The sequence below is a fragment of the Ciconia boyciana genome, chromosome 10, assembly GCF_034638445.1.
Source record: "Ciconia boyciana chromosome 10, ASM3463844v1, whole genome shotgun sequence".
NCBI lineage: Eukaryota > Metazoa > Chordata > Aves > Ciconiiformes > Ciconiidae > Ciconia > Ciconia boyciana.
In genome coordinates, this window is record NC_132943.1 from 41,067,088 (window position 1) to 41,091,657 (window position 24,570).

At 43.1% G+C, this 24,570-nt stretch overlaps 1 protein-coding gene across 4 annotated transcripts in view; it reads right to left on the reverse strand.

The window, feature by feature from the left end:
- FN1 (fibronectin 1) overlaps window positions 1-24,570 on the reverse strand; it is a 54,728-nt gene that overhangs the window by 27,419 nt on the left and 2,739 nt on the right. For all 4 annotated transcript variants that reach the window (XM_072874061.1, XM_072874060.1, XM_072874059.1 and 1 more), the window contains exons 4-19: window positions 23,029-23,160; window positions 22,764-22,901; window positions 20,081-20,239; window positions 18,465-18,665; window positions 17,795-17,974; window positions 16,132-16,308; window positions 15,058-15,210; window positions 13,046-13,174; window positions 11,280-11,423; window positions 8,743-8,864; window positions 7,342-7,519; window positions 7,041-7,217; window positions 5,269-5,397; window positions 5,067-5,156; window positions 4,326-4,520; window positions 2,640-2,912 (exon numbers count right to left, since the gene is read on the reverse strand). In XM_072874061.1, coding sequence (XP_072730162.1) covers window positions 2,640-2,912; window positions 4,326-4,520; window positions 5,067-5,156; window positions 5,269-5,397; window positions 7,041-7,217; window positions 7,342-7,519; window positions 8,743-8,864; window positions 11,280-11,423; window positions 13,046-13,174; window positions 15,058-15,210; window positions 16,132-16,308; window positions 17,795-17,974; window positions 18,465-18,665; window positions 20,081-20,239; window positions 22,764-22,901; window positions 23,029-23,160 — 2,577 coding nt within the window. The remainder of the gene's footprint in view (window positions 1-2,639; window positions 2,913-4,325; window positions 4,521-5,066; window positions 5,157-5,268; window positions 5,398-7,040; window positions 7,218-7,341; window positions 7,520-8,742; window positions 8,865-11,279; window positions 11,424-13,045; window positions 13,175-15,057; window positions 15,211-16,131; window positions 16,309-17,794; window positions 17,975-18,464; window positions 18,666-20,080; window positions 20,240-22,763; window positions 22,902-23,028; window positions 23,161-24,570) is intronic.

The window sequence follows — 24,570 nt, forward strand, 5'->3', positions numbered from 1 at the left end:
TTCCTAGATCTACTTAAAAATAATCACACCATGGAACTGACTGTACAACAATTCTAAGCATGCTCGTCTCTCCCATGGGACTCACGCAACGGCTCTTATCAGGCTTCCTCCCCTTTTTATCACTACCTCTGGGAAGCTGCTGAAACTGATAACCCAGAAAACTACATAAACAAGAGGCTGAAGCAACACGGCTCCTTCAGCACTGCACTGGAGTCCAGTGAATGGCAGAGATGTCACTACCTTTGGCTGAGACAAGATGAGGCTCAGAGGGGGAAAGACACTTAAGCAATTTGCCCCCACAGCAGGCAGGGTAGCACTGGCTGCAGTGAAGAGTGCATAGCCTCTACATGGCAAGTTTCCCCATCTTTTGTAGGCCCCAATTATATGTTGAAATTAAGAGCAGTGAGGAGATGTTCCATCAATGCTCTCTTTTGATGGCAAATGCTTTTTTCTCCCCCTGAGTAAATAACATTTTTGTGATAAAAGTTAATGTTTTCATCACTCTCCCAGTGATTCAGTGGGAAGCAGTTTTTGTCCTTTTTGTTTTCTCCCCAATTGTTTTCTCCCTTTTTGAGGAGGGACGGAAAAGGAAGCAAAGACTTCCTTCTTCCACCACTTCCAAAGATGGGGGAGATCTAAAAGACAAAGGATGAGTGTGACCCTCCTTAGACCCATCTCCAACCCACAGGCGGAGAGTCAGCTTTATCTCTTCTTGGTACTTAGATCTGTGCTGAGCCTCATCTGACAAGGATTGTATCTTCCTCCAATTTGTAGCCTACAGTCAGTTCCTTTCTGCACAATTTAATTTGCCAGCTCTATTAGGCTTTTATCACTTCCTCTCCCCATACTAAAGGAAAATGGGGAAGATTAAAAAGCCACACACACACTCAGAGTTTATTTGTAGACTGCTTTTTAACGGAAGGCCAAAAAGAGAATCACATTTACACCGTGGGAAGAGACTTTTGCTGCAGGGTTTTCCTTGGGAACTCTGAATGATTTCTGTTTCCCAGGACTTTCGATTACAGGATGCAATTTATGTGAATACTTTCTGAAATGTGGTTTAGGCAAAGCAGTTAAGCGGATGATCATAGCCTATGGAAAATGATTCCAGACATTTGTAACTAGCCCTGTGCTGTCTGAATCAAATGTCTACGCTCCGATGTACACCTCTGTGTGTGGACTTTCAGAGGGGCTCTACACCTAGCCAAGGCTTCTGATAACAACCACAAAAAATTAAAGATATAACTGGGAACTGAGCCCTTGTTCTAAATGCTTCCAAGGGAGTTCAGACTCCTAAGTCACATCCTTGCTTTTGAAAGCCTCACTTGAAAGAGGAGGGAGGGTGCTCACACCATCTATGTTACACTCAAATCAGATACCTATGTCAAAGGACAAACATAAGGATCCCATTCTCCCTGCATGGTCAAGGGAGATGGTAAGAGGGAGAGGCACTATTCATGGCTCCTAGCTTTATGGATGCAAGTAAATTGCTCAAACAGCATGACTATATTCACAGATTATCCCGTTTCCTTTCCTTCTCTCTCATCTTTATGAGAGTTGGGCTGGATTCTCAAAAGGTGCTCGCATTTACTGAAAAGTATCAGAATAGCAGCAGATGTGCATAGCTGAATTTTGGTCCTTTGAATAATGTGACCCAGCCAAAGAACAAGACAAACACACCAAGTCACCCTTCTATTGCCCAATAAACAGGATCTGTCCAAATGAACCACATCCCAGGTTCTGTCTGATCTGCTTCTCTCAGATCAAAACTGGAGATAACCACTCGAACCCATACTAAACTCCTCCTCTTCCATCTGTAAGCCTACATCTTGCCTAGCCTCTGCTCCTCTCTTCTCTGCACTTCTGCAAGGCAAAAAGCAATGCCTGACAGACTGTGTACTTTGCTTGTCATCTTGCCCCACACTGGTGACATGTTGCACTGCCACTAGATCATTAGCAATAGGGTTCAGAGAGATCCTGCATGACCCTTCCTGAAAAATATATGCTGCCCATGGCTCTTTTCAACAGTCCAGCGAGGTTGCTGCAAACCAGTTCCCCAGGTTTCACTGGGATGACAGTGAAATTTCTGGGGTGGTGAGACAGCCTGTGGAAAGCCAGGCCTGACCTGACAAAGCTGAAATGCAGTCCTTTTAATGACAAGGCCTGTCTTTACCTGTGCATGCAGAACTACTGCTGACAGTGGAGCCAAATAGGTATGTAGCTGTCAGAAAGGAGATAGGGATTTTCAGAACAATCTCAGCAAGGTTCCTAAGTCATGCTGAAATCTGCCCTAAGGTATCCTCAAAAAAAGAAAAATCACAGGCTGCGATCTGTGCTGTAAAAGAACTGCAGGGCCCATCAATTCTCAGTCAGTAATAAAAAAGTTGAATTCCAGCCATATGAAATTGTTTTAAAGTGCCATGAGAGTTAAACTCCCATTGGAAAGCCCTGGAGGAGGATAAATCTGCTGAAGAGATCATTGTTTGAGTGAATGAATTCCCAGCCCTGTCATCCTAGTTATGGGATACCTCCTGGGCTATAACTGTTGCACTTTAAGTGCTCTGTTTATGCATTTCTCTAAGCGACAGAGAAATACGCACTTCAAAAGGTTGAAAAAAGCATGAAGGAAAGACACTTACTGGTGGTTTGCTCTCCAGTCAAGGGTTTGCTCTCCCTGCCGTGGCTCACAGCAAAGATCTTAAAGAGATAGGTTGTTCCTGGGAGCAGGTCAATAACTTCAGCAAAAGAGCTCCTGGTGACAGGCAGTCTCTGGCCATGTTGGCCAGGGCGATTGACAGGGATCACTTCCACTCGATAGCCAGACACTTGGCTCTGTGGTGGGGTCCACATGATGGTGATCTTGATATCAGAAACCTCCACAAACTGCAGATCTTTGGGTGAAGGAACTTCCTCTGAAAGCAGAGTGACAGAACAGTGTTAGAGGGAGTCCTTAGCAATTGGCAGGAGAAGCTATAGGTTTGCATGGAAGAAAAAAAGTGAATTTTGATTGAACAATGGATAACCCAAGAATATTTACCAAATTAAAAGTGTCATGGTAACCTTACTGCAAACATGTATACACGTATTCCCAGACAATATTCAGGCAGACTACAATTCAAAATGTCACTACATAGTTTTAACTATTTTATGCCTTCAGTCGTAGAAGGTATCTTGCTGTCACAGAAAGAGAACTGAAAGACCAGATGTAATATGCTACAGAACTTCAAGTATATGCAGAACCAAAAGCTTGGGGGGGAAAAATACTCCAGGGGTTGGAAACAAGAACCTCCTTTTAAAATTAAAAGAGAGGGTTTTCAAAACCCACGGCATGTTCTGAATGTCTATAATTAACTTAAAATCCATCTTTTATAATTAAACAAGTACAGGGGCTGATCTGGCCTTACTGTAGTCAAAGACAAAATCCAGTTCCCTCTGTGTTGGTCCACAGTACTGCACCCTTGAATTCCTATGTTCAAGTTAAGTTTCTTCAGATTAGGACTGATACTGCCCTAAGGTTAACCAATGCACATTTTTGGAAGATGCAGATGCCAAACCATAAAATCATTGAGCTGAGTTCATTCCTGGTAAATTCCCATTTGCAAACATGTGCTTGCAACTTGCAGGACCATCAAATTCCACTGCTACCACATCAGATTCAAATTCTTTCACTATCCTTTCTTTTGGTTTGGCTATTCAGCCCAATTGGATACTTAAAGAACCCTGAAACCAGTAGTTTTTTAAATTGTGGGTGCCTCAAGTTTAGATCATATTGTGTTATTTTGGCACATCAGTCAATGCTGAGCAATCTCCCATCCCCACTGACTGCAACGGAAACTAATGGTTAGGACTGGAAGGCAGAGGGAGAAGTCAGGTGAACAGTTTGGATTTGTGTTGTGGTGTCTGAGTACATAACCTTAAACATTTGCAGGCCAAGTACTGAGGCAAAATGATTTACCAGGCTCTTAAGAAGACCTCTTAGCAGAATCCCCTTAAGACAACTTAGGAAACTCTGATCTGTCTTTTCCATAGACACAATGCAAGACCAACCTTTTGACCTGCCTGCAGTCTGTTCCCTAGGAATTTACAACCCTATTAATGCAGAGTAGTGGCTTGACTGGGTCAATCCATTAGTGAATATGACTTTACTATAGAACTTCAATACCAGTGACACTTACAATTAAAAAACACAACAACGATGACAAAAATCAGAATTGAGTCCATTTAAGGATTCATGTCGCTAGAGCAATGTGAGCCTGCATTGTCATTTGGCTCTGTGTACTAACAGAAAACTCAGTGACTGATATCCAGAACATGCTGACCATTACCTGTGCGTGGGACGCCTGTGGTTTCCTGTTGGATGAAGATAGGACTACTCTCCTGATTTTCTTCCACTGCGTAGATGCTGATGTTATACTGAACACCTGGCATTAAGTCACTGAGTGTTACAGAGGTTGCAGTATCAGGCAGGTTGAGCTCTGTGCTGCTGCCTTCCACGGAGGGTGTGTAGATAATTCTGTAGCCTACAGCAAGAGAGATATATATAGTCCTTAGCCACAATCAGTAAGCCAGCAAAAGGAATGCTAGACATGAGAACTAAACTGATCTCCCTACTGAGGTTTCATAAAAATAGTCCTGAGCTTCAGTAGGACCTGTGGCTTGCCTCTGGCCACATCCCATCTACAGATTGCATACTCATAATGCCTTACAAAGCATAATCTGACCTGGATTAGAGTATTTCTGAGCTTTGACATGTGGATTTAGGGTCTATACAGTTCTCATGCTTGTTATGGGATGATCTGGATGACAGATGCAAAGAGAAGGTCACGGGGCTTGTTTATTTAACCAAATCCAGAAGGAATTGTTTTGCATCCAGCCTCCTGAATTGCTTGGTTCAGACAGTGAAACCAAGCAAATGCTAAACTGCCCATGTGCTTTCCAGCTGGTGTCTCAGACTGAGCAGAATTATGCACTAGCCCTCTGTCCCAGAGTTATACCTCATTCTCTTTTTTACCGAGATTTCAGATTCTACCAATAGTGCAAAATAGGTGCACTCCAATTAGACAAACCTGTGATTGGAGCCTGTGGTCTGCTCCAGCTAATGACAATTGAAGTGTCATCTACACTTTCCACAGTGTGATCAGGAGGTGCATCAGGAGCTGTTTAAGGGAATAAACAGGACAGCAAGTGTGAGATTAAGAGGTAAGAAAAATTTATTGAGCAAACAATAAAAACAGCTTTCAAAGTGCAGCAACACCCACCCACACATACCTGTAGTCTGTGAAGTAGACAGGATCAGATTCTGCTCTCCTTCTTCAGAGATCTGATAGACATTAACAATATACTTGCGACCAGGAAGCAAGTCAGGGATGTTGACAGAAGTGGCTGTGCTTGGAAGATCTAAGGAAGGCAGGAAAGAAAAAATTGCCTTAGCAATTCTATCTTCTTGCTTTCTTTCCAAATGAAATAATTGAGACCTCTGTTCTAATCTGGGCTGAATCACAGTCTTCCTGCAATAAAACAGCAATTGGTCTGCACTGTGTCTTTAGGGCATATCAGAAAAGTTGTGTGGAGAGTTGGGACAGGTCTCCACACTCAGCAAGCAGGCAACACCTAGGACAGCGAGGCTTGATGCATGATATGGCAGGAAAACTTGAGCAGCAGCCCCCTGCACACCACTGGCATTTAGCCATCTCAGCTAACTCAGTACTCATTTCATACCCTGACTGTTGTATTTTCAATACAGAAATATACGGAAAAATTTTCACACGAATAGGTTATGTGGAAAGACTGACTCATGAGTGGAGAAGAATGACATTATGAGGGCTGATGAACTTCTCTCCCCAGTCCCTTCCCCCAGATGTCCACCTACATGCCAGATGTAGGAAATTCCCCATGAAGCAGCTCCTTACTGGCCAGACTGAAGCCAAGCACCTTAAGGGAAACTGGGAATTGCCTTTCAATTTGCCTGTAAACCTCTGTCCGTAGACAGATGAGCTCAGGAGCTGCTTCACAACACAGCTCAGCTGTCTGGGCAGCCAGTATGCAGGCAAGAAAGGTGGTGACAGTGCTGGCAGTCCCAGTGTAAGCCGCTTCTGCTCATGAGTCCAAGCCTGTGAGTTCAGGGGAGCAACAGTCCAGGGAGAATTACTAGGTCAGAGGATTACTGTTCTTTTTCCCATGTTGTTCCTCTATCGTACTCACGTCTGAATAGCTATTATAACCTCAAATCCTTGTGAGATATTGCTATTACCATTGTTGAGACAGGAAATTAGGAAAAAGAAGTTAAGATGAAATTATGTGTGGTGACACAGGCTCTACAGTAGATGTTGAAAAGTGGATTCAATTCCTAGGTCTGAGTCTAGTGCCTTTAACCAGCTTCCTGGCTTAGCTAAGTTGTCACATTATCAAAGGTGAATAAGATCCGATCCAAACAAAAGAACTGACAGAGCGGACTGGAACAGACATCCATGAGATGACAAGTAGCCAAGAGAGGGCATTTGGGAAAGATTTCTCTCTGTTCATTCTGATGGCCGGACAAAGGTATAGCAAAGGAAATTAGCCAGACGGCAGGTTCAAAAACTAGATTTGGTTCTCTTCTCATCTGCACTGCTGCTCACTTCAGGATGCTGTGGAAGCTAGTAAGTTTACATTATTTCAAAAGGAAAAAAAGACTGGACAAATTCATGGAGCTGAAAAGAATAAATATATCTACCCACAGTTATTATACAAATCCCACACCCCTGGCTCAAGGAGTTTTCCTCTGCAGGATCCTGGGACAGTATTCTGAGGGGGTATTGCTATGTACTTGCCTGGTTCTCATACTTTTCCTTGGACATGAACTTACAGCCATTAATGGCAAAAGTACAATGAACTAAGTGAGCTTTTAATCTGAGCTAGTCCTGCCACTTTCATATCCTAATTGAATCATACTGAAAGACAGCGAGATCCTCACTATTTACACTAGCTATACTGATTGTCACAGAAAAGAGCGATGTACTGTTAGCAATGCTTTGGTCTAGTAGACTTCAATATTGTCTCACCAAGATACTGTGGCTCATCGCCCTCCTCGCTCAGCTCATACTCAACACGGAATCCAGAAACTGTGTCAGAAGCAGAAACCCAGGAGACAACAAAGCTGTTGGCTGTGATTTCAGTGACTGACTCTGAAGTAGCAACCACAGGAGGAAGAAGAGTTGTCTCTCCTGAAACAGTGTTGCCTACAAGAGAGAAGAAAGAGAGGTTTAATTAACCATCGCTACTTTTGTGTTAACTGGGATGCACAAAACAAAGACTTAGGTGAAGGAGATTAGGTTTTTTTGGATGCCCCGCTGTTCAACTTACTTGTCACTGCTGTGGTGCTGGTTGTGGTAAAATCAAAGCGGGTGACTTCTTTGTGGCCGTACCGCTGAACACTGATGAGCTGTCCTTCGTATATCACACCAGGCTTCAGGCCTGAGATGGTGTAGGAGTTCTGGTAGCCGGGGATGGTGGCTTCCTTCCACTGCTTTCCAGAGTTTTTCTGCAAGAACAAAGGACACCCAAACAGTGAGAGACTCCCTAGCCTGCAGGCAGAGGTATCTAGTGACCTGACCTGCTACATGGTTACCAAGCACTGTGATATTCAAACACAGGTGTGACTCGAATGGCTAATGCACAGTCAGAGGGAAGTCAAAGGAGATGAGAAAGGTAAGCCAGGAAGCAGGGCTAATGACATTTTGGGTGATTAAGTTTTACTGGGATAAACTGAAAAACAATCTAGCTTTGAACTTTTTCCTTTAAAAGGAGCATTATTTGTAATATATACACTAAACACATTCCTTTATCAAAAATGCATTAAGGCATGAAGGAATGGCTGGCAAATGCATATTTGAAGGCTGTTCACAGTAACACTCTAAGCCATCATCTGAAAACAATATACAAAAAAGTTCTTCCCTTCTACCCTGCATTTGAACTCTATGGGAAGCTCTAAAATAATGCTCCATCCTCTGAGGTTTGTACTCCAGTGCTTTAAAGTCCATTTCATTCAGGCCTTGATCCAAGATACACTGAAGTCAGTAAAAAGACTTTAGTGCCTTTAATGGCTTTGGATCAGGGCCTTTATTGTTCTCTTAATAACAGGCAGCATCGAGGTACTAATGTTCTTAATCATTAAGTGGTCTTTTGTGAAGCTGTACTCAGGGGAACTGTAACACAACTCATCTACATTGGTTAAAATGAATCATTCCTCAAATATGAGTGAGCCAACAAGCAGTGGTTAACCAGCTTTGGTTGAGACTTTATAGAAGATGGGAGATGACTGTTTATTTAATGCTATGCTAGCTGTTTATATCTTCATATCCTACTCATTTTTACCTTCTCATTAATAGGATAAAATCTACCCCAGTTGTCTCTGGATATGCACATGGTACTTAAGCAATGTTTCTTAGGATAAAGAAGCTTCCACAAGGATTTACATTACTTAAAGAGAGGAAGGATATAAACTTGGCTGCTTACTGTGTTAATGCTTTGGTAATAAGATACTTCATGAACACAGTGACCAGTAAAGTTTGGGCAGGAAAACATCAAGTGTTTATACAGCACTGGTTGTCTTTGATCCTCAGAGTAACTGTTGACCTCAACAGGACAAGGACACCGAATTAGCAACTAAAGTTTGCTGAAATTGTGTCAGCCACTTCTTTCAGACACAGAAAAAGCCCAATAAAGTATTTTTCATGAACGAATTATGACGAATGTGGCACTCACCGGTCTCCAGCGCAAAATGTACTTGGTGATGTGGGATCGTTCAGGAGCATTCCACTGGATGGGGTGGGAGTTTGGCTGATTTGTACTCTCTGTGATGATCACCTGAACAGGCCCAGTTGACCCTGAAAAAAGAATTGCCATTTTTTACATACTGGGGATGCTTTTCTTCTGCCTTTGTTATGGAGTCATCAAAAAGCAAGAAAGTTGTGTGGCTCAAATACCATTTCTATACATAGAAAATAAGTCATACTGTCTTTCTATCTGTAATGCTTCATTGTTCCTTAGAAAACTGATGAATTATAATGTATTCTGTGAGGGAGTTAACCCGTGCCGACTGGGTTAATTTCCTGTGAGTTATCAATGAAATAGAAAACTGGAGCGATCTAGTATAGAAAAAGTCTGCAAAGCAAAGTTATATTGTTCAAAGAGAGGCAGCTTCTCAGCAACAGGCTCCTTTCATCAATTAATATCTGCTGCACTGGGAGCAGGGGAACAGATGAGAAATGTCTGCCCAATCCAGGTCTGATCTTGTGGCATGGTGAGGGCAAATTCCTGATCCGACATTGAGTACGCCCTACAAAAAGACACTAATCTTTTACTATTTTACTAAATTTCTTCATCAGTTGATTTGAAGCACTGAATTTTCATGACTCTGTGGAGCATTCTGCAGGCAGTGAGGCATGTCTTCTTGCACACAAACCACACCAGAAGAGCTGGTGGAAGTCTTGAGACAAATCAGGCCCATAAACTCATGAAAATACAAGTTCAGCAGTGCTCTAATGCTTAAGACTACCAATTGCATTTAGCTAGATCAGGCTCAGGCATATTTTCTCCACAAAGCCCTCTAATAGAGAGGGGAAGGTTTTATGATCCCGTGGTTCTCCTTTCAGTCCTTCCCAGCCCTGCTGGGGAGGTTTCACTGAACACTCAGCAGCACTGTGCTTGTGTTGGTTCTCAGAAAATCCCAGCAAAGAGCAGCCTGGAATCTGCAGGAAAGTGTCTTGTTTTAGCCATTAAATACCTTCGCCCTCCCTCCACTCCCAACATTTCTAATTATCATTTATTTGGACAACTGTGTAACATATATACCTGCTCCATATTTAACAGGACTTCCAGGCAAACAAACCTGTGCCCACAGGCAGAAAATTTCAAAGCTCACCTAACCCCAAACCTACATTCAGAAACATTAGATTTGGTTTATTTACACATTTGCAGTCACTCTTGTGTCTAAAGAAGCCCAAAGCCCTGGTCTCCAGTCTGGAGGCATGCATATTTCACATAGCTCAGGGAGATGTTTGTTTAAGCAGTCTGACAGGAGTCAATGAAGCTCAGCAAGCCCTGGTAAGAAACTCAGGGGAAAAAAAAGCCCAAAGAAGGTCTGCTTCCTATTCTTGCCCTCCTTTGTTCACTGCCCCAAAGAAAGGTAGTCCCTAGTTCTGCCTGCTAAGTATCCTATTCCCTTGTCTCTGGCTCACTAGCTGTATGGTCATGGATAGAAACGCAGTCAGTTCATTGACAACACTGCTGCGTATAGGTCAGGTTCAATAGGGTGCTGTTGCAAAGACCTTCTGTACGATGTGCGTGAAGCAAGTCACAGAGAAGAGGTACTCACCTTATTTATGTGAAGTATTTAGTTGCAACAGACTTCAAAGGGGCTAGTCCCCTTCTACGGCAGGGTCATCTATATGAAAACCTTCTTTCCGAATGAGCCTCACATTCCATTTCTTACCTTGCAAGGCACTTAGGGTATAAATACATTGCAGCTACTAAGTGGACAGATGCTTCTTAACCTATCTTAATATAAAAGCAGAGAATCAACTCAGCTTTGAAGCTGCTACATCCAATCTTTACCCAGTTCCTCCACATCTATGCTCAGAGATGGGCTGAGGAACCAATGACTTGAGCATAGTCTTCTCCTAACAGGGAAGCCACAACACAGCCTTAATATTTCATCTTATTCAGATTAAGACAGTGGTAGTTGCAACCCTAAACAGGAAAGTAGAGTTCCCTGTATCATATTCTGTTCAGGGAACTGAAACAGAACAAGCCAACAAACAGGCATTGCCTGTCCCTATAAAGTTTTCCTGGAACTGACTGAGCAAACGCAAGTTCAAATATTTAATTTCTTCAGGGCACTGATCAGGAAAAGTGCTTCATTCCATGGTGGATTTTGCTTCTGTAGTGAGTGGAAGAGGAAAGACTACACATGTAAGAGTTTTAAGCAATAGAAACTGAAGGTTGCAGGTGTGATATCGCTAAATACCAAGAGGCAATGTAAACCCAAGTTGTTGTGTGAACGGATAGTCATTCTCTAAACTAACCCTGGCCTCAGGAATAGCTGTTAACGGCCTGGCCCTCTCTTTATAATCATGACACCAGGTTGTGTCTGCCAAGGCAGCGGGGGGGGAGGAATGGTTCTGTTTAAAAAGGAAACCAAAAGGAATAATGTACAGAGATCTGAACAGGTGACGGGTGGAAAGATTGCTTTCCTCATGTCTTACTCAGCAGATGAGTTAGTGATCTGTTGTGTTTCTTACCAGGATAGGTCTGCAGAGGCTGGCAATGCCATTCTCCAATACCACGACCATAGCAATAGCACTGGTATCTGACACCATGGACATACTTCTCCCATGAATCTCCTATTTGGTAAAAGGTACGGGTTTCCGAATCCTGGCACTGATCTAAAGGCACAAAAGAGAGAGTTAACCACTGCATGCTACTGAATCTGTAGTGAAAAATCTGTGCTGAGCACAGAAGTCGTCAGTCATAAGAGACTTTTACACAAAGAAATGTAACATCAATGTTTATTTGCAAATATAGTTACATAAAGAGAAAGTGGCAACAGAAATTGAATCTCAGATCAAGGTTCTTGATATATCACTGTGTGTGTTAAGTGAGATAGGAGGGGGCTAATTCAGCTGTGATGCAGTTCTTAAGATACTGTTAACTACAGGCCATCCACCTGGCAAGCTTCCCAGGGAAGTCAATGGGGTGTTCCTTTAAGAAAGGATTTATTTTGAACTATCTATTGTAGGGCCCAATTCTGCTCCAGTCAACTAAGTTCATCTCTCATCCAAAGCTAAACCATGCTGCTTTCAAGGAATCAATGGCAAAATTCCTCCTGGCTTCAGCAGAATTCAGTTATACTTTATAAGTCCAAAGTGACCCATTAATTTTCAGCAGAGTCTTTCCAGATTTACCATTGTATAAACCAAAGGAGGACAGATGAAATCCTGAAATGAGCTTAGCTAGTGTAAATACAACACAGTACCAGTGCTTCAGTACACCTTCTAGTCTGACCTCTGCCTGTGTTTCTGGCTCAATGGAAATTTTCAGTGAGAACTAGCATTATGCTTGCTTGGATAAACAGGAGCCTTGTTTAGAGAGAGCCAACAAAATTAAACCGACTGCACCTTTACAGATAGCTGAAATCATCCCCCCTCCCCTTCTTTCAAAGCCGTAATTTTCAGGAGCTTTACAATCCAAGTTCCTCCAGTAAACCTGTACAGATATTACTGTAAATAAAGCAGAACTTAACCACTAGTACTTTCTAATAGATTTTCTTGGCAATAGTTCGAAGTTCTCTTGGATTTAGTAATTGCAAACCAAACAGCCAGGTCTTATCTTCCAATCAAGGTTCACTAGAGAAGGGGGGGAGGCAGAAGAGATGAAATCTCCTCATTCCTGAAGAGAAGCATGGTGGTTTTAGCTAACCTCCAGAGTGCTATTAACACGTAATCTCATCCTGAGCTTTCTCTCTTTGCCAGAACAATGGGCAGCCAAAAAAAATCAATTTAGTCCAAGGTAAGTTAATATACACTTGGTGCTCCTTTCTCAGTTCAATGAGGAGACCTAAAGATTTTAGGACAGAGAAAGGAAAGAAAACTGATCCTACCATCAGTACCTAGCTGCATATTATCAGCGAGTGCCCTGCCTGCTAGGCTGACAGCTCAGGTACCCAAATTCAGCCAAATCACTGCAGCCTGGGGCTAATATGCCCCGTTACCACAACCTACTACATTTTAAGATGTATGTTGCCACAATCCATTACTACTGCATCATCATCAGCTTCTTCAGTGGCATGTCTGATAACCCAAGCTTATCTCCTTAAAACGAGGAATCCCCTTTCACTTACCCTCCATCCAGCAAATCCAGTGTTACTTCTACTTTTGCAGTTGTGCAATTCGGGGCAGAAAGTGGGCAAAGACTGGGTCCAAATTCACACACCAGTTTCACCATACCATAACCAGTTCCTACACAGCCACAGTCTGTGTTTAGCAAGCAGGAACAGCTGGTGACTTACCAACAGGATCGCATTTCCATCTCCCCCGGCCCTGGCCAAAGCATGTGCAGTTCAGCATGTGCCCCTCATCGTGACGCTTGTGGAAGGTCTGGTTCACATCATAGGTGATACCATCCACAATGCACTGGTCTGTTTGAGAAAGAGCAGAGACACTTTTGTCAGCAATAGCTCTAAGCGTTAAGACAAAATCCCTCTGCTTGGCACATTGTTCCCTCCTCTTGATCAGCTTACAGGGACTGACCATGACAAGCTCCATTCATGCAAAAGGGAGCCCTCCTGATATCTGTGATCATCACAGGTTAGTGCTGCATACATACCACTGCTCCCGAGCTCATTTATCAGCAGTGTGTAAATAAGCAACACTTGCAGAAAAGAGGTCTGTAGGACGCAGTCCAAAGTACTATGCATTACTCAAACTAGAGAACTGCCTGGTTCTTCCTTGTGACATATTAAACATGTGAAAGAAAATCTAAAATAGCACACTAATTCTCTCACTACCTCCTCTTAGGAAGATCTAGACTGGAATACCTCGGTGAGCACTGTCTGATAATCACTAGAACTATGCAAGGAGAAAAGGGCTAATCCAAATTCATAAAGATACCACAAAGAGGTACAAACATCCTCATGATGTTATTCTGCCACGTATCTCTGCTACACTTTGTAGTAATGTGAAGACAGGAGCAAAGCTATTACACACCCAAGATGCTACTGGTACCTACTAATCTACTATTCTCTCAACACACAGTAACGAGATCCCATGCTTAAGTACAATGCTATCAGTCTATTAGGTTCAATGGTGACATGTCAATCTGTGATCTGGCCCAGAATTCCTAACGTCAGTCTAATCACAGCGAGGAGCAGAAAGACGAAACAAACAAGAAAACCACCCCAGAAGCATGTTGTTTTGTTAACTAGGACCCAAGAGACCCAAGTTCAGTTCCAGAGTCAATCACAGACCATCTGTCCTTGGGGAAGTGACTCAGTTAATCCCAGGCCTTCATTCCCCATCATACTTTCCCACACCATGGGCATGGCATCAGGATAAACCAAGCAGTGCTCAGACCCTCCCATGGGCGCTAAGGACCTTCTCTGGCTGCTATGTTTAAACAGCTCTACTTAGATAACCTTTGCCTTTTGAAAAAGCAAAGTATCTCTAACCCCCCTCATCAAGAAAGACCACTTTAACTCCAGAATGAAACTGCAGAGAACTAGCTGTGTATGTGGAAAAAGGAGTTTCACAGACCAGAACTTTTAGCAGTGCATTTCTCACCGTTCTGAAGTAAATGCATAAAAAAATCCCTCCCAAAGCCCTTGAGTGAGCCTTTCTCTATAAATTATATCCCATTTCAGCAGTGGTGTTAAGAGTCCTTTCTTGGCTGCTTGACAGCAACCCCCTGCCTTTTCCAGACATGAAGCCAATGCTGTGAGCTAGCTGTAGGATGATCGAATGTCTGTGCTTTTAAGTCTTCTTTTTTTGGTATTGCTTAAGTACTTCTCCACTTGGACTACTCTTATAAATAAGTAAATAAATAAAAGTAATCTCAGTGCTGTCCTGCCAACTTTTCATATAGAAGGGCTAATCCAGCACAGAGGAATTGAAAATTTCACTGCAGAACAATAAAACAGGACTGTTCTGCATTCAAACTTCAGACTAGTCTGGAGTTTTGTCTGTTCTTGAGAGGGGGAGGTGCCTCTGCTGAGCTTACTGTAAAGTCACAGTGGCGCTGATCCTAAATGTGGACAAAAGGAGGTAGGGATACCTCCTGATTAAGGTCATCACATTTTGCCCCTGCTTGCTAGCCTGCAAAGGCTGAAATAGTACTTTTCCAGCATGTAAACAAGACAGGAACTTCATGTAGTCCCTCTGATTCCCTTTCTACTCCAAAGAAAAGCTTGATAATACACAGTTCTTGAACCTGGGCTTGAACTCACAATGACAGAAAAGAAAACCAATTTCTCCCATCCCCCAAACACTTAGACTAAAGTGGTGATATCAACATGAAAATCAGTACCTCTGAGCTGGGAATAGGCAATGCAAGTCCATTCTCCACGGCCATTTCCTACACAAGTACATCTCATCATATGGCCCATGTCATGTTGTTTATCCCACTGGTCCCCAACACGGTACATGACACCATCGTTGGTTGTGCAGATTTCTTCATGGGCTGGTTGAGAAGAAAGCAAGAGGATACTTTATGTGGCTGGAATTAACAAGGTCTTGAGGGCTTAGACCATTTGCAATGTCCCTTCACACTGCGTAGTGGTTTCTGCATCTGCAGCTTTAGGCACCCACTCAATTTCGAATAGCATTTTTGCTGAGTGATGACATTCTCTAAGTGCAGATCCCTTGCAGGGGTTCATTCATTTTAATTTTCATTTGAAAGCTACTAGAAATAGCTTCTGTACAATGTCCAAGGGGTGCTGTGTGAAACAATCAGTTCTTGTTGCATACATGCCTTTATATGAACATAGCCATTTGAAGACCCGTGTGTTCCAGAAGCTGTTTAAGGGCTCAGATGCTACGTTGCCATTAGTTACAAAAGGCCTTTCATTTAAGAATTGGTAGTAACGTTACCTCCCACGTGTCCCCTCCTGACATCATGGAGACATGCCTGGGTTGTAGGAATGGACCACAATATTGATTTCGACATTACTGCCATTTTCAGGGTAACCAAGCACAGACTTATTCCTAACCACAGAACGGGCAAGAGGAAGTGATGAGCCATGAAGGAGAAGCTTTGGCAGATGCAAGATGAAAACCTCACTTGCTATAAAGCACTACAGTCCAATGCTCTCTAATGGATCTACACCAGTTTGCACCAGCTGAGAAGCGTGCCTACCACTGGCTTGTAGCAAAGGAGTAACAAAAATTGCCTTCTCCTGGCATTGCCTAAGTCTCTGCTAGAGGTGATCAGTGTGGAAAAAAGGACCAAACAAAACTTCATAAATTCCTTAAAGGGTTTTGGGCTGGGATGCAGCTCATTGGAAGTCATCAATAACTGACCAACAACAGACAGCTCTTTGCTTTCCAGCTCAAAGAAGCACTTATAGGTATTCCATAATGCCTTTATGGTTCTCAGCCTTACCAGCCATAGGGCAGAAACCAAATTTCTGGTCAGCGTCATAGTTCTCAGTGGTTCCACACCACTTCATGTTGTCTCTCCGTCCCTCAGAAGTACAGTCAGTGTAGTTGCGGTTGTTGTACAGGAACGGGAAGTGGCACAGAGCACCATTGGAATTGCCACCACGTGTCTGGACCAAAACTGTACAAAAGTGAAAAGAAAACAGATGCAAATCAAGCCTGCACTCTCCCTTAGCATGCAGGGAAGAGCTTGAAAAACAAACCACTAGCACTATTTTTTCCCACGTGTACCCTGTATGTTATCTATGGGCCTCTTTTCTTGGCTTTAATTATTTCAGATCTGGAAACATAAGCCTTGCACAAGGTGAATTCAGTTCAAACACTGCTTTGGAAGGAGTTGTGGGGCCAGCCATGGGAATTCCTGAGGAACAGGGAAAACCAAAGCTTACTGTGTTTGGGAAGCGGCTTTGTAGATCCTTTGTGGCAAGGCCCAGAGAATCAAATAAACTCACAGTTCTCAGCATACCTGTATTACTTCGCTGAGGCTATTACCCAGTTGTGCCCTTTGGCTTAAAGTAAAGTCTTAGTCCTCAGGAAAGGGTTACAATTCAGTTATGTACAACAGGACAAGTCAAAACCTCCCTGCAGGGTGGAAGCTTCATGTTTTGCAAGCAGTAGTGGAAAGAGGGTTGTAATCTACCTGAACTACTCACCTCTTGAGCAACTCTGTTTTACAAATAATGGAGAACAAGGAGGCATTTGTTGAGGCTTTTCTATATTAATATGTCTCATTCCCCACAGTATATCACAAGAAGCCTCACTAAAACAAGAATGTGTGTGTGCACGGGGACAGTGAGTTTTTTTGTTTTGGGTTGTTTGGGTTTTTTTAATAAAAGAAGGAATATTGTATACACTGCAGAGAAAGGCTTGACTTTTATCAGAAAAAAAAACTGAGGAAAAAACAACAGAGTAAAGAAATAAAAATCTACGCAGAGTAAGAAGTATTTTCGTGTGGCAATGTGAAAAATTCTCTCCAAGGTCAGGTCCCTGAGAAGCTGCCTGGATGCTGTTCCATGGACATCTGATGGGCTTTCCAGGAAGTGCAACCACACAGGTAGATCTGTGCTGTGAAGAGAACACTGACCAGCCGCAGACAAGAGGGAATGCTGCCACATTAGTCATGCACCAGCTCTTGATCAGTCTTCACAAATCACATTAAGATTACTGCTATATATGGCAACCTGGCTAGATAGTCAGGACGAGGGAGTGACAGAGGACTGCACAAACTGTACTCCATGGATATCCTCCTCTTCGCAGCCTAATATGGGCATTGCTCTAGCAACTCAGTCAAGCAAAGGCAAAGTCTAAGTATCCTGTGGGCCAAAGCTCTATCCTGACAAGGTACTCCTGTTCTAAGGTCAGCTCAGCAGAGAGAGAACAGGACTCGAAGGCTACACCTGTATCACTCTGAGCACTCTCCAAAGATGCCAAGATCACAAAAGTGCCCTGACTCCAGGCAGCCCTCCATTCACAGACCCGCTTGCTGTTGAGGCATGCCTAGAGTCCCTCCAGACTACCGGAACTGTTCAGGCAGCCTGTTCCTTGCTCCTTCCTCCATCTGTGCGTGAGGGCCATGTGCATGTGAAGATCCTCTGAGAATAACTTACCGTTCTGTTCGGTACAGAAGGAGTATCTCCTGTCCTGCTCAAAGTTGGAAGTGGTGCTGCACCAGAGGTGCCCATCTGTGCGGCCTTCAGTGGTGCAGGAATAGAAAGTCCTCCCATCGTAGGTGAAAGGCAGAACACAAGGTTCTCCATCAGAATTGCCACCATATGTTTGGGTCACAGCTTTAAAACAAGCAAATCACAGCATTAGACTCTGGCTTAAAGCAACCCCCAAATCTTAGAGCTCTAAACCAGCAATAGAGCCTCTGGGCCAAGGCACTGGCTGATGTGAACCCACACTGACTGCCATGGACCTGGGCCAATACACACCAACAGACCACAGCCCTGCAGCCATGTCATTCTTTTACATTCTTTTCCAAACGTATATTATTGCAACTCAGTTTGAATAAAGTTATTAATGCTGCTCCCCAAGGGCTGTTTTCCCTCAGCAGGTTATATATAACTCACTGGGAAATGTTTCTGCCCTATGGAACCAGACTTCAAATAACCAAAACAACTATTTCTTCACCCCTTGCACCTTCCCTCCAATATGCCTTCTTCAGAAGACATTTCTAAGACACACACACACAAAAGGATTCTACTTCAAAATTAAACTGCAGAGCATTGCCAAAGACTTCACTGGACTGAACAGGTGCTAAACACAAACTCATACCTATTTCCTGGCAGCTGACTCCATTGCCCAGGCAGGTACAAAGCATTTGCTGGCTGCCCTGTGTCTTGAGCCACTGCATACCCACAGAGTACACCACTCCGTTATCAGTTATGCACTGTCCATATGGCTGAGGCTGGGGCTGTTGAGGCTGGGGCTGGTACAACGCAGTCTGCACATTCGTGAAGCTAGGAGAGCCAGATCCTGCACCAGAACATGGGAGAGAAGTGAGATGTTACATGCAAAGCTAAAGAACAGAATGCTTCAATTAAATGCTGAGATAATAAAACCTTAGGCACTCCACTAGATCCAAGGCACGACTCTCTTAGCTTCCCTAGACATATTTTAATTATTCCACTTAGCAAACTTCAAAATTAAACAAACAACTCCCAGTTCTGCTAACGATAGCCTCTGGTTTCTACCACTCTAGAGTGGCTTTAGAAAGGATTAAAAGTGTCAACTGCTTTTCACAGGAGTTGTTTAAAAACAATTTTTTGGAAAAAAAAATTTTAGTTGAAGGAAATCTAGAATAGAAAAGTCAAGACCAGTGACAAGACAATAAAAACCCACCAAGGAAGTAAGGAGATAAGGCAAAAAGGATTAATTCTGAATTTTTCAGAAAATAAAAATAAAAAACAAACGTATTCATTTACTCTGGAATTTTTAAACTTTGAATCAAAGGGTTTGGTCCATTATCATTTGGAATAAAACTGAAAGACGAAGAGGCTTGTTGTGTACATTACAGAAATTTTTGCTGATGATTCCCACAGGAATCTCCACAAATTCAGCTCTGCTGAAATAGGGGAAATACTGCCAGGGAAAAATACTGGCACCCTTGAAGCTTTGTGCATTTTGAAGTTTAGATCTTCAGAGAGTTTGAAGTTAACCTGCTGGTACCAAACAGTTAAAGGTCATTTACCAAGAAAAATTTAGTGTAGGTACTGCAGGAAAACAGAGAAGTTTTACTTTGCGTTCACCAAAAGGAAACCTAGATCCTTGAAATGGCAAAAAAGAATTTAGAAGCTAAAGACTTTAATAAACCTTGGGCAAAAAAATATATGCTACGTATAAACTAGGTAATATTTCATACCAAAATTACAAACTATCTAATGCACATGTATAAATAGCATCGTATACATTCCTTGACATTTCTAGTTTTTAAAGCTCAACCATTAGTAGTTGTATTTATCTTGTCAAAGAAACCAGATGGTCTCAGTGGAGTTTAAATTAAGGACATTTCAACAAAGTTACCCTGAGGCGAATACATAAAGTTCAAATACTAATGTGAAGTGCCATGCTTCCAAGACAAAGCTAGTAGATAGCTCCTGTGGATGCACGGCTCTAGATGTGATTTACTGCACTGTGATTGTGCAGGCAATCACATCTGTATGTGCAAGCCTCATTTCTGCACAGAAACAAGGTATAAATTAACCTTATCTACACATGCACGAACAAGGAGCATCTCCTGAACTCTGACCCTCTTTGTTGACGATCTTTCCCTGGCAAGACCCCTAGATGCCTAAATTAGGATGGCATAATTCAGCACCAAGTGCTAACCATTCAAAATGGGCCATTCCTTGACCCTTCCCTTCCCTTACACACTGTGAAGTCCCACTTACCAGTGCTAGTCGTATGCAGGGATGTGTGTCTTTCGCATTTCCATTCACCTCTGCCATTACCGGTACAGATGCACTGAAGCAAGTTTCCACGGTTATCCTTCTTGCTCCAGGTGTCTCCAATTCTGTAGGAAGTCTTGGTGTCATGGTCATTGCACCTATCTGTATAAGGAACATGACTGTTAGTTATTTCTGCATTGGATGGCTTCACCGTGCAATCTACAGTACTGAACCACCAACACTATCAAACAAGGGGATAGTTTAAAGCCTTTATTGAGAGCCCACCTCATTTTCTGCAGCCCACTATTACAAGTCCTACATGCTCTAAAGCCTGCATTAAACTGCATAGGCTGAGAGCATCTGAAAATCCTGATGCCTTAGTCTAAGGGAAAATTCCCATTTATTTCCACAACTGCGATTTCACTTTGTAGCCATTGTCAAAATTAGCACCATAACATTCCCAGTGTGAACATGGTAAGCTACGTTCAAAATCAATGTGAAAAATAACATTCTGGACTGAAAACATTCCTGCTAGTTACTTTTAAAGCTATTTTAAGCCCATTCTGTCTATCATACACCTTTAAAGCTTAAACTTGTTTTAATGTCCTTTTTTTTGTTTGTCTGGGGGGTTTTGGTTTGTTTTTTGTTTGGTTTTTTTTTAAAAGCAGAAGTCTTTGTAGCTGGGTCATTTCATACTATACACAGGGCACAGTTCAAGTTCGGTGCTCTACTTCAGCTGGAAGAAACTAAAACCTGTTTGAGGGCAATATGTTAAATTCCATTTCTTCCAAAAGAAGTGTGCTTGAAGCTCCAGTAAAGTTAATATAAGCTACTCATGTCATACCAGGAACATCAGACTTTCTAAATCTCCCTGTTGTCTTTAATAACCCACAGCCCCAATGAATTGAGTAAATGGGTTCAAAGGACAGCATAACAAACTACTTTTGTCTGAATGCCAGATCCACATGGATTAACTAGTTCTTCTTCCATTACAACATTTTACCTTCTTATTCAAAGGCAACTTGATACAGTGGCTCAAATACAATCACGGATCAATGAACATGGATTTATGAAGAACTGTGGAAGGACATGTGCATCATGCCAGATTGCCACTGAAAGAGCACATGGGATAGAATATGAATGTGGAAAACATATTACTAATTCACAGTAGTTAAAATGACCAAAAACTGAGTATTTGCCAGAAGAGTGGTAAATTGGTGAAGTATTCATAATGTAATTTGGCAAATGTGAAAAAAATCTGTCTTACGGACACTCAGTTTCTCAAGTTAGACAATGAAAAGCTGAAATGTCCCCCAAGAAATCAGCTGTGATTCTGGAAAACGCTGGCCCACTTTGTGGGCTATAGCTATTGTTTTACATAAATAAATTTCAATTTCTCTGTTTTACATAAATAAATTTAAATTTCTCTGTTTGACTACATTTGAAAAACAAAATGAAAAATGAACATTTTATTGCAATTTCCCCTACAATACAACAACGTAGACCTGAGTTATGGGAGGAAAGATACTGCCAAATCATTTTTATTAGTAATAACTCCTCCAAAATTCACAAACAACACATTCTGTTTTAGTCATTCCTATTTGACAGTTAATGATTTTTCCCCATGTGCTTTTAACAGTCTTAATATTGTCAAGGCTGGTTTGATTTTTACAGCTTATTTTTTGACCAAGCCTCTCTAGATCTTCAGTTTTAATTGCAACCCTCCTCAGTGTTTTAGTTGTTTACAGGTGTGCTGTTTATAACAGCAGAAAACCATTATCTGTGTGCCCTGAGGCAACTGAATATGAGGCAATTTAAAGGCTACAGAAGAGTTTCTCAAACCTTGCATAACAAAGGTGTAAGGTACAAAGTTAAATTTTCTTGAGGCAACTGGTGTAAACTGTGATAGCTCCACAACAGAGCTTGCTCCTAACAAAACTGGAACAGAAGGTAGACAAACAAGCGAGATTTTGGATTTTAAAAGCCCTGTTTGCTTTGCAAATACAAATAAAATGGAATATTTACAGTAATGTCCTTCAATGACTTAAAAACTAAAAAAGTCACCTGCACTGGTGAAGCAGGATTACGCTGAAGACAAAATGGTGGGAAAAACTAACAAGCGAGATGGGAGAGCAGACAAAACAAACCCTGTTTTAGCTAACATATATTAAAGAGTAATGAAGAGAAAAAGTAAGAAGACATTTTAATCTGGCAGATCCTGCTGTTGGAGCAGGTAACTATTTCTCTTTAAAAGCACCTAATTCTCCCTCAGGAGGCTACTTTAAAAAACAGAAATGGAGATATTAGGCCAAACTCTCCACCATTTTGCAGACTTCCTGAGGGATGCACGACTGTGACTCAGCTGGCCTGTGGATTTCTTAAACCTTTTTCTCTAAAGCAGGTTAAAACCCCAAATAATCCAGCCATTCTGTCACCAGCACAGATCACCAGCTCTCCTGCATGTCCCCAGATTGCAAACGGCAACCGGGACACACAAATGTTCCCCTCTCACCTCAGAGGGGTCTGTTTCCCACCCCTTCTCAGGCGACGGACATCCCTCTAAAACTACTGTCGCTTGCAACAGGGCAGAAAAATAAATACCTTTTCTTTTTGACGCAAGACAGATTTGAAAAATAAGTAAGATAAATACAATGGAGCAGCCGGCGGGTGCCAGGCCAGCACTTACTTCTGGAGGTGCAGGTGATGCGGCCGCTGCCCTCCCCCAGGCAGGTGCAGTCCACCATCATCCAGCCCTGGTAGGGCTTCTCCCAGGTCTCGCCGACCACGTAGGACGTCCCGGCCGTGTTGTCGTAGCATCGCTCAGCTGTGAGAGGGAAGGGGATAAGAGTCTGCCCTGGGCTATCCCACACGGAGACGCCTCAGGGAAGACAAGGAGGAAGAGGCCATACACCCTGATCGAGCCTGGGGAGAAGAAGGGAGCTGCCACCTACCCACAGGCTTGCAGGTCCACTCGCCCTTCCCGTTGCCCAGGCACACGCACTCCAGCATGTAGCCACCAGTCTCGTGGGGCCGGCGCCAGGTATCACCAATCTTGTAGGACTGGCCACCCTCATGGCAGCGATCTGCAGCGGGAGAGAGGGGAGCTGAGGTGAGGGACCACGCCAGGGACAGCATCGTGGGGACAAGGTAAGGGCCACCTGGCCAGGGGCAAAGGGGGTCAGTGGGGGTGGAGATGAGGGGCAGGGAGGAGAAGGAGTGGGGCAGGCCATGGTCGCCTCCTCCTCCAGCCTGCAAAATGGCACCTGCCATTTTCCATTGGTACCTGCCATTTTCTGAGCCTCCCAGGCCCTGTCCTATCTCCTCAGCTAACCCCATCCAGGTTTCAAACCACAGCTGAGACCTGGCCAGTGAGAGGGGAACACTGGGGCCTGAGGACATGTTGTTTCTCCCTCAGGCCCTGCTCACAGCCTGAGGGCTGGTGAGGCAGGGTTTGCCTCCATCTTGTTCTGAGGTGGTGCTGCTTGGGCCTCTCCGTGGCCATCCCTATGTAGCATGAGGGACATGGTGGCCAGGCCAGCATGTGGAGAATAAGGAGGTGCTTGGTGTGACACCCTGGTGGGACATCAGTCCTCTTGGGTTTGGAATTCCCAGCCCACCAGTGCCCCACAGCCCTGAGGCAGGCCAGACCCACCACTTGGCCCAGGCTCAGGGAGGGAAACATGGTGAAGGGCAGTCAGCAAACACAGGGTCTTCTTCCAAGGAAGAGAGGAGAAACACACATCTGGTCATTTATTAGGAGCCACTAAAATGTTTTGTTGGCTCATTTATGGAAGCAAGAAATCTAAGAGTTATGAAGATTGATTCAAAGCCAGTTGCAGTCAATGAGACTCTCCAGTGAGCTCTAAACCAGGCTGATGACAAGGAAGTGAGACTGCTCTTATGTTTGCAATTTCCTTACTGACTCTTTCTTTTCTTACAATACTTATCATCCCTGCCCAATAAAGTGCCATTAAATTCAGAAGGGCTTCAGCTCTACTTGTTAGATTCAATGCATTTATTTTTCCATGCTATAATGATGGCTGGCTTCTGAGTCCTCTGTGGCAATGCTACTGGCATCAGCATGTGTGTCTTAAGAACTTGGATACTTTTAAGAACAAGACTTTTCTCAAAAGGTGCCTCAGGGACTTTGAAATCTCAGTCTAAAAGTCCTGACACACAGTGATCTTCATCTGTGCTCACAAATTATGAACTGAAGGGAAATTGTGAACAATTCAGTGACTCAATAAGGAAACGATTTCCAGACTGACACGGAGACGTGAAAGGGAGAGGTGGGGAGAAAGGACCAAGGGAAGAGAGCAAGGAACAAGAGGAAATTGTGGAGCAGGCTGGTGAAAAAGGAGTTGCAGAAACACATTGAGTTGGTGTCTGGATATCAAATCCCAGTTCTCTCAGGGATTAGTGTCAGCATGACATTTCTGAAGGCCAGAGGGACTGGCTCACAGGCAGTAAATATTCAGAGTAGTCCCGTTAAT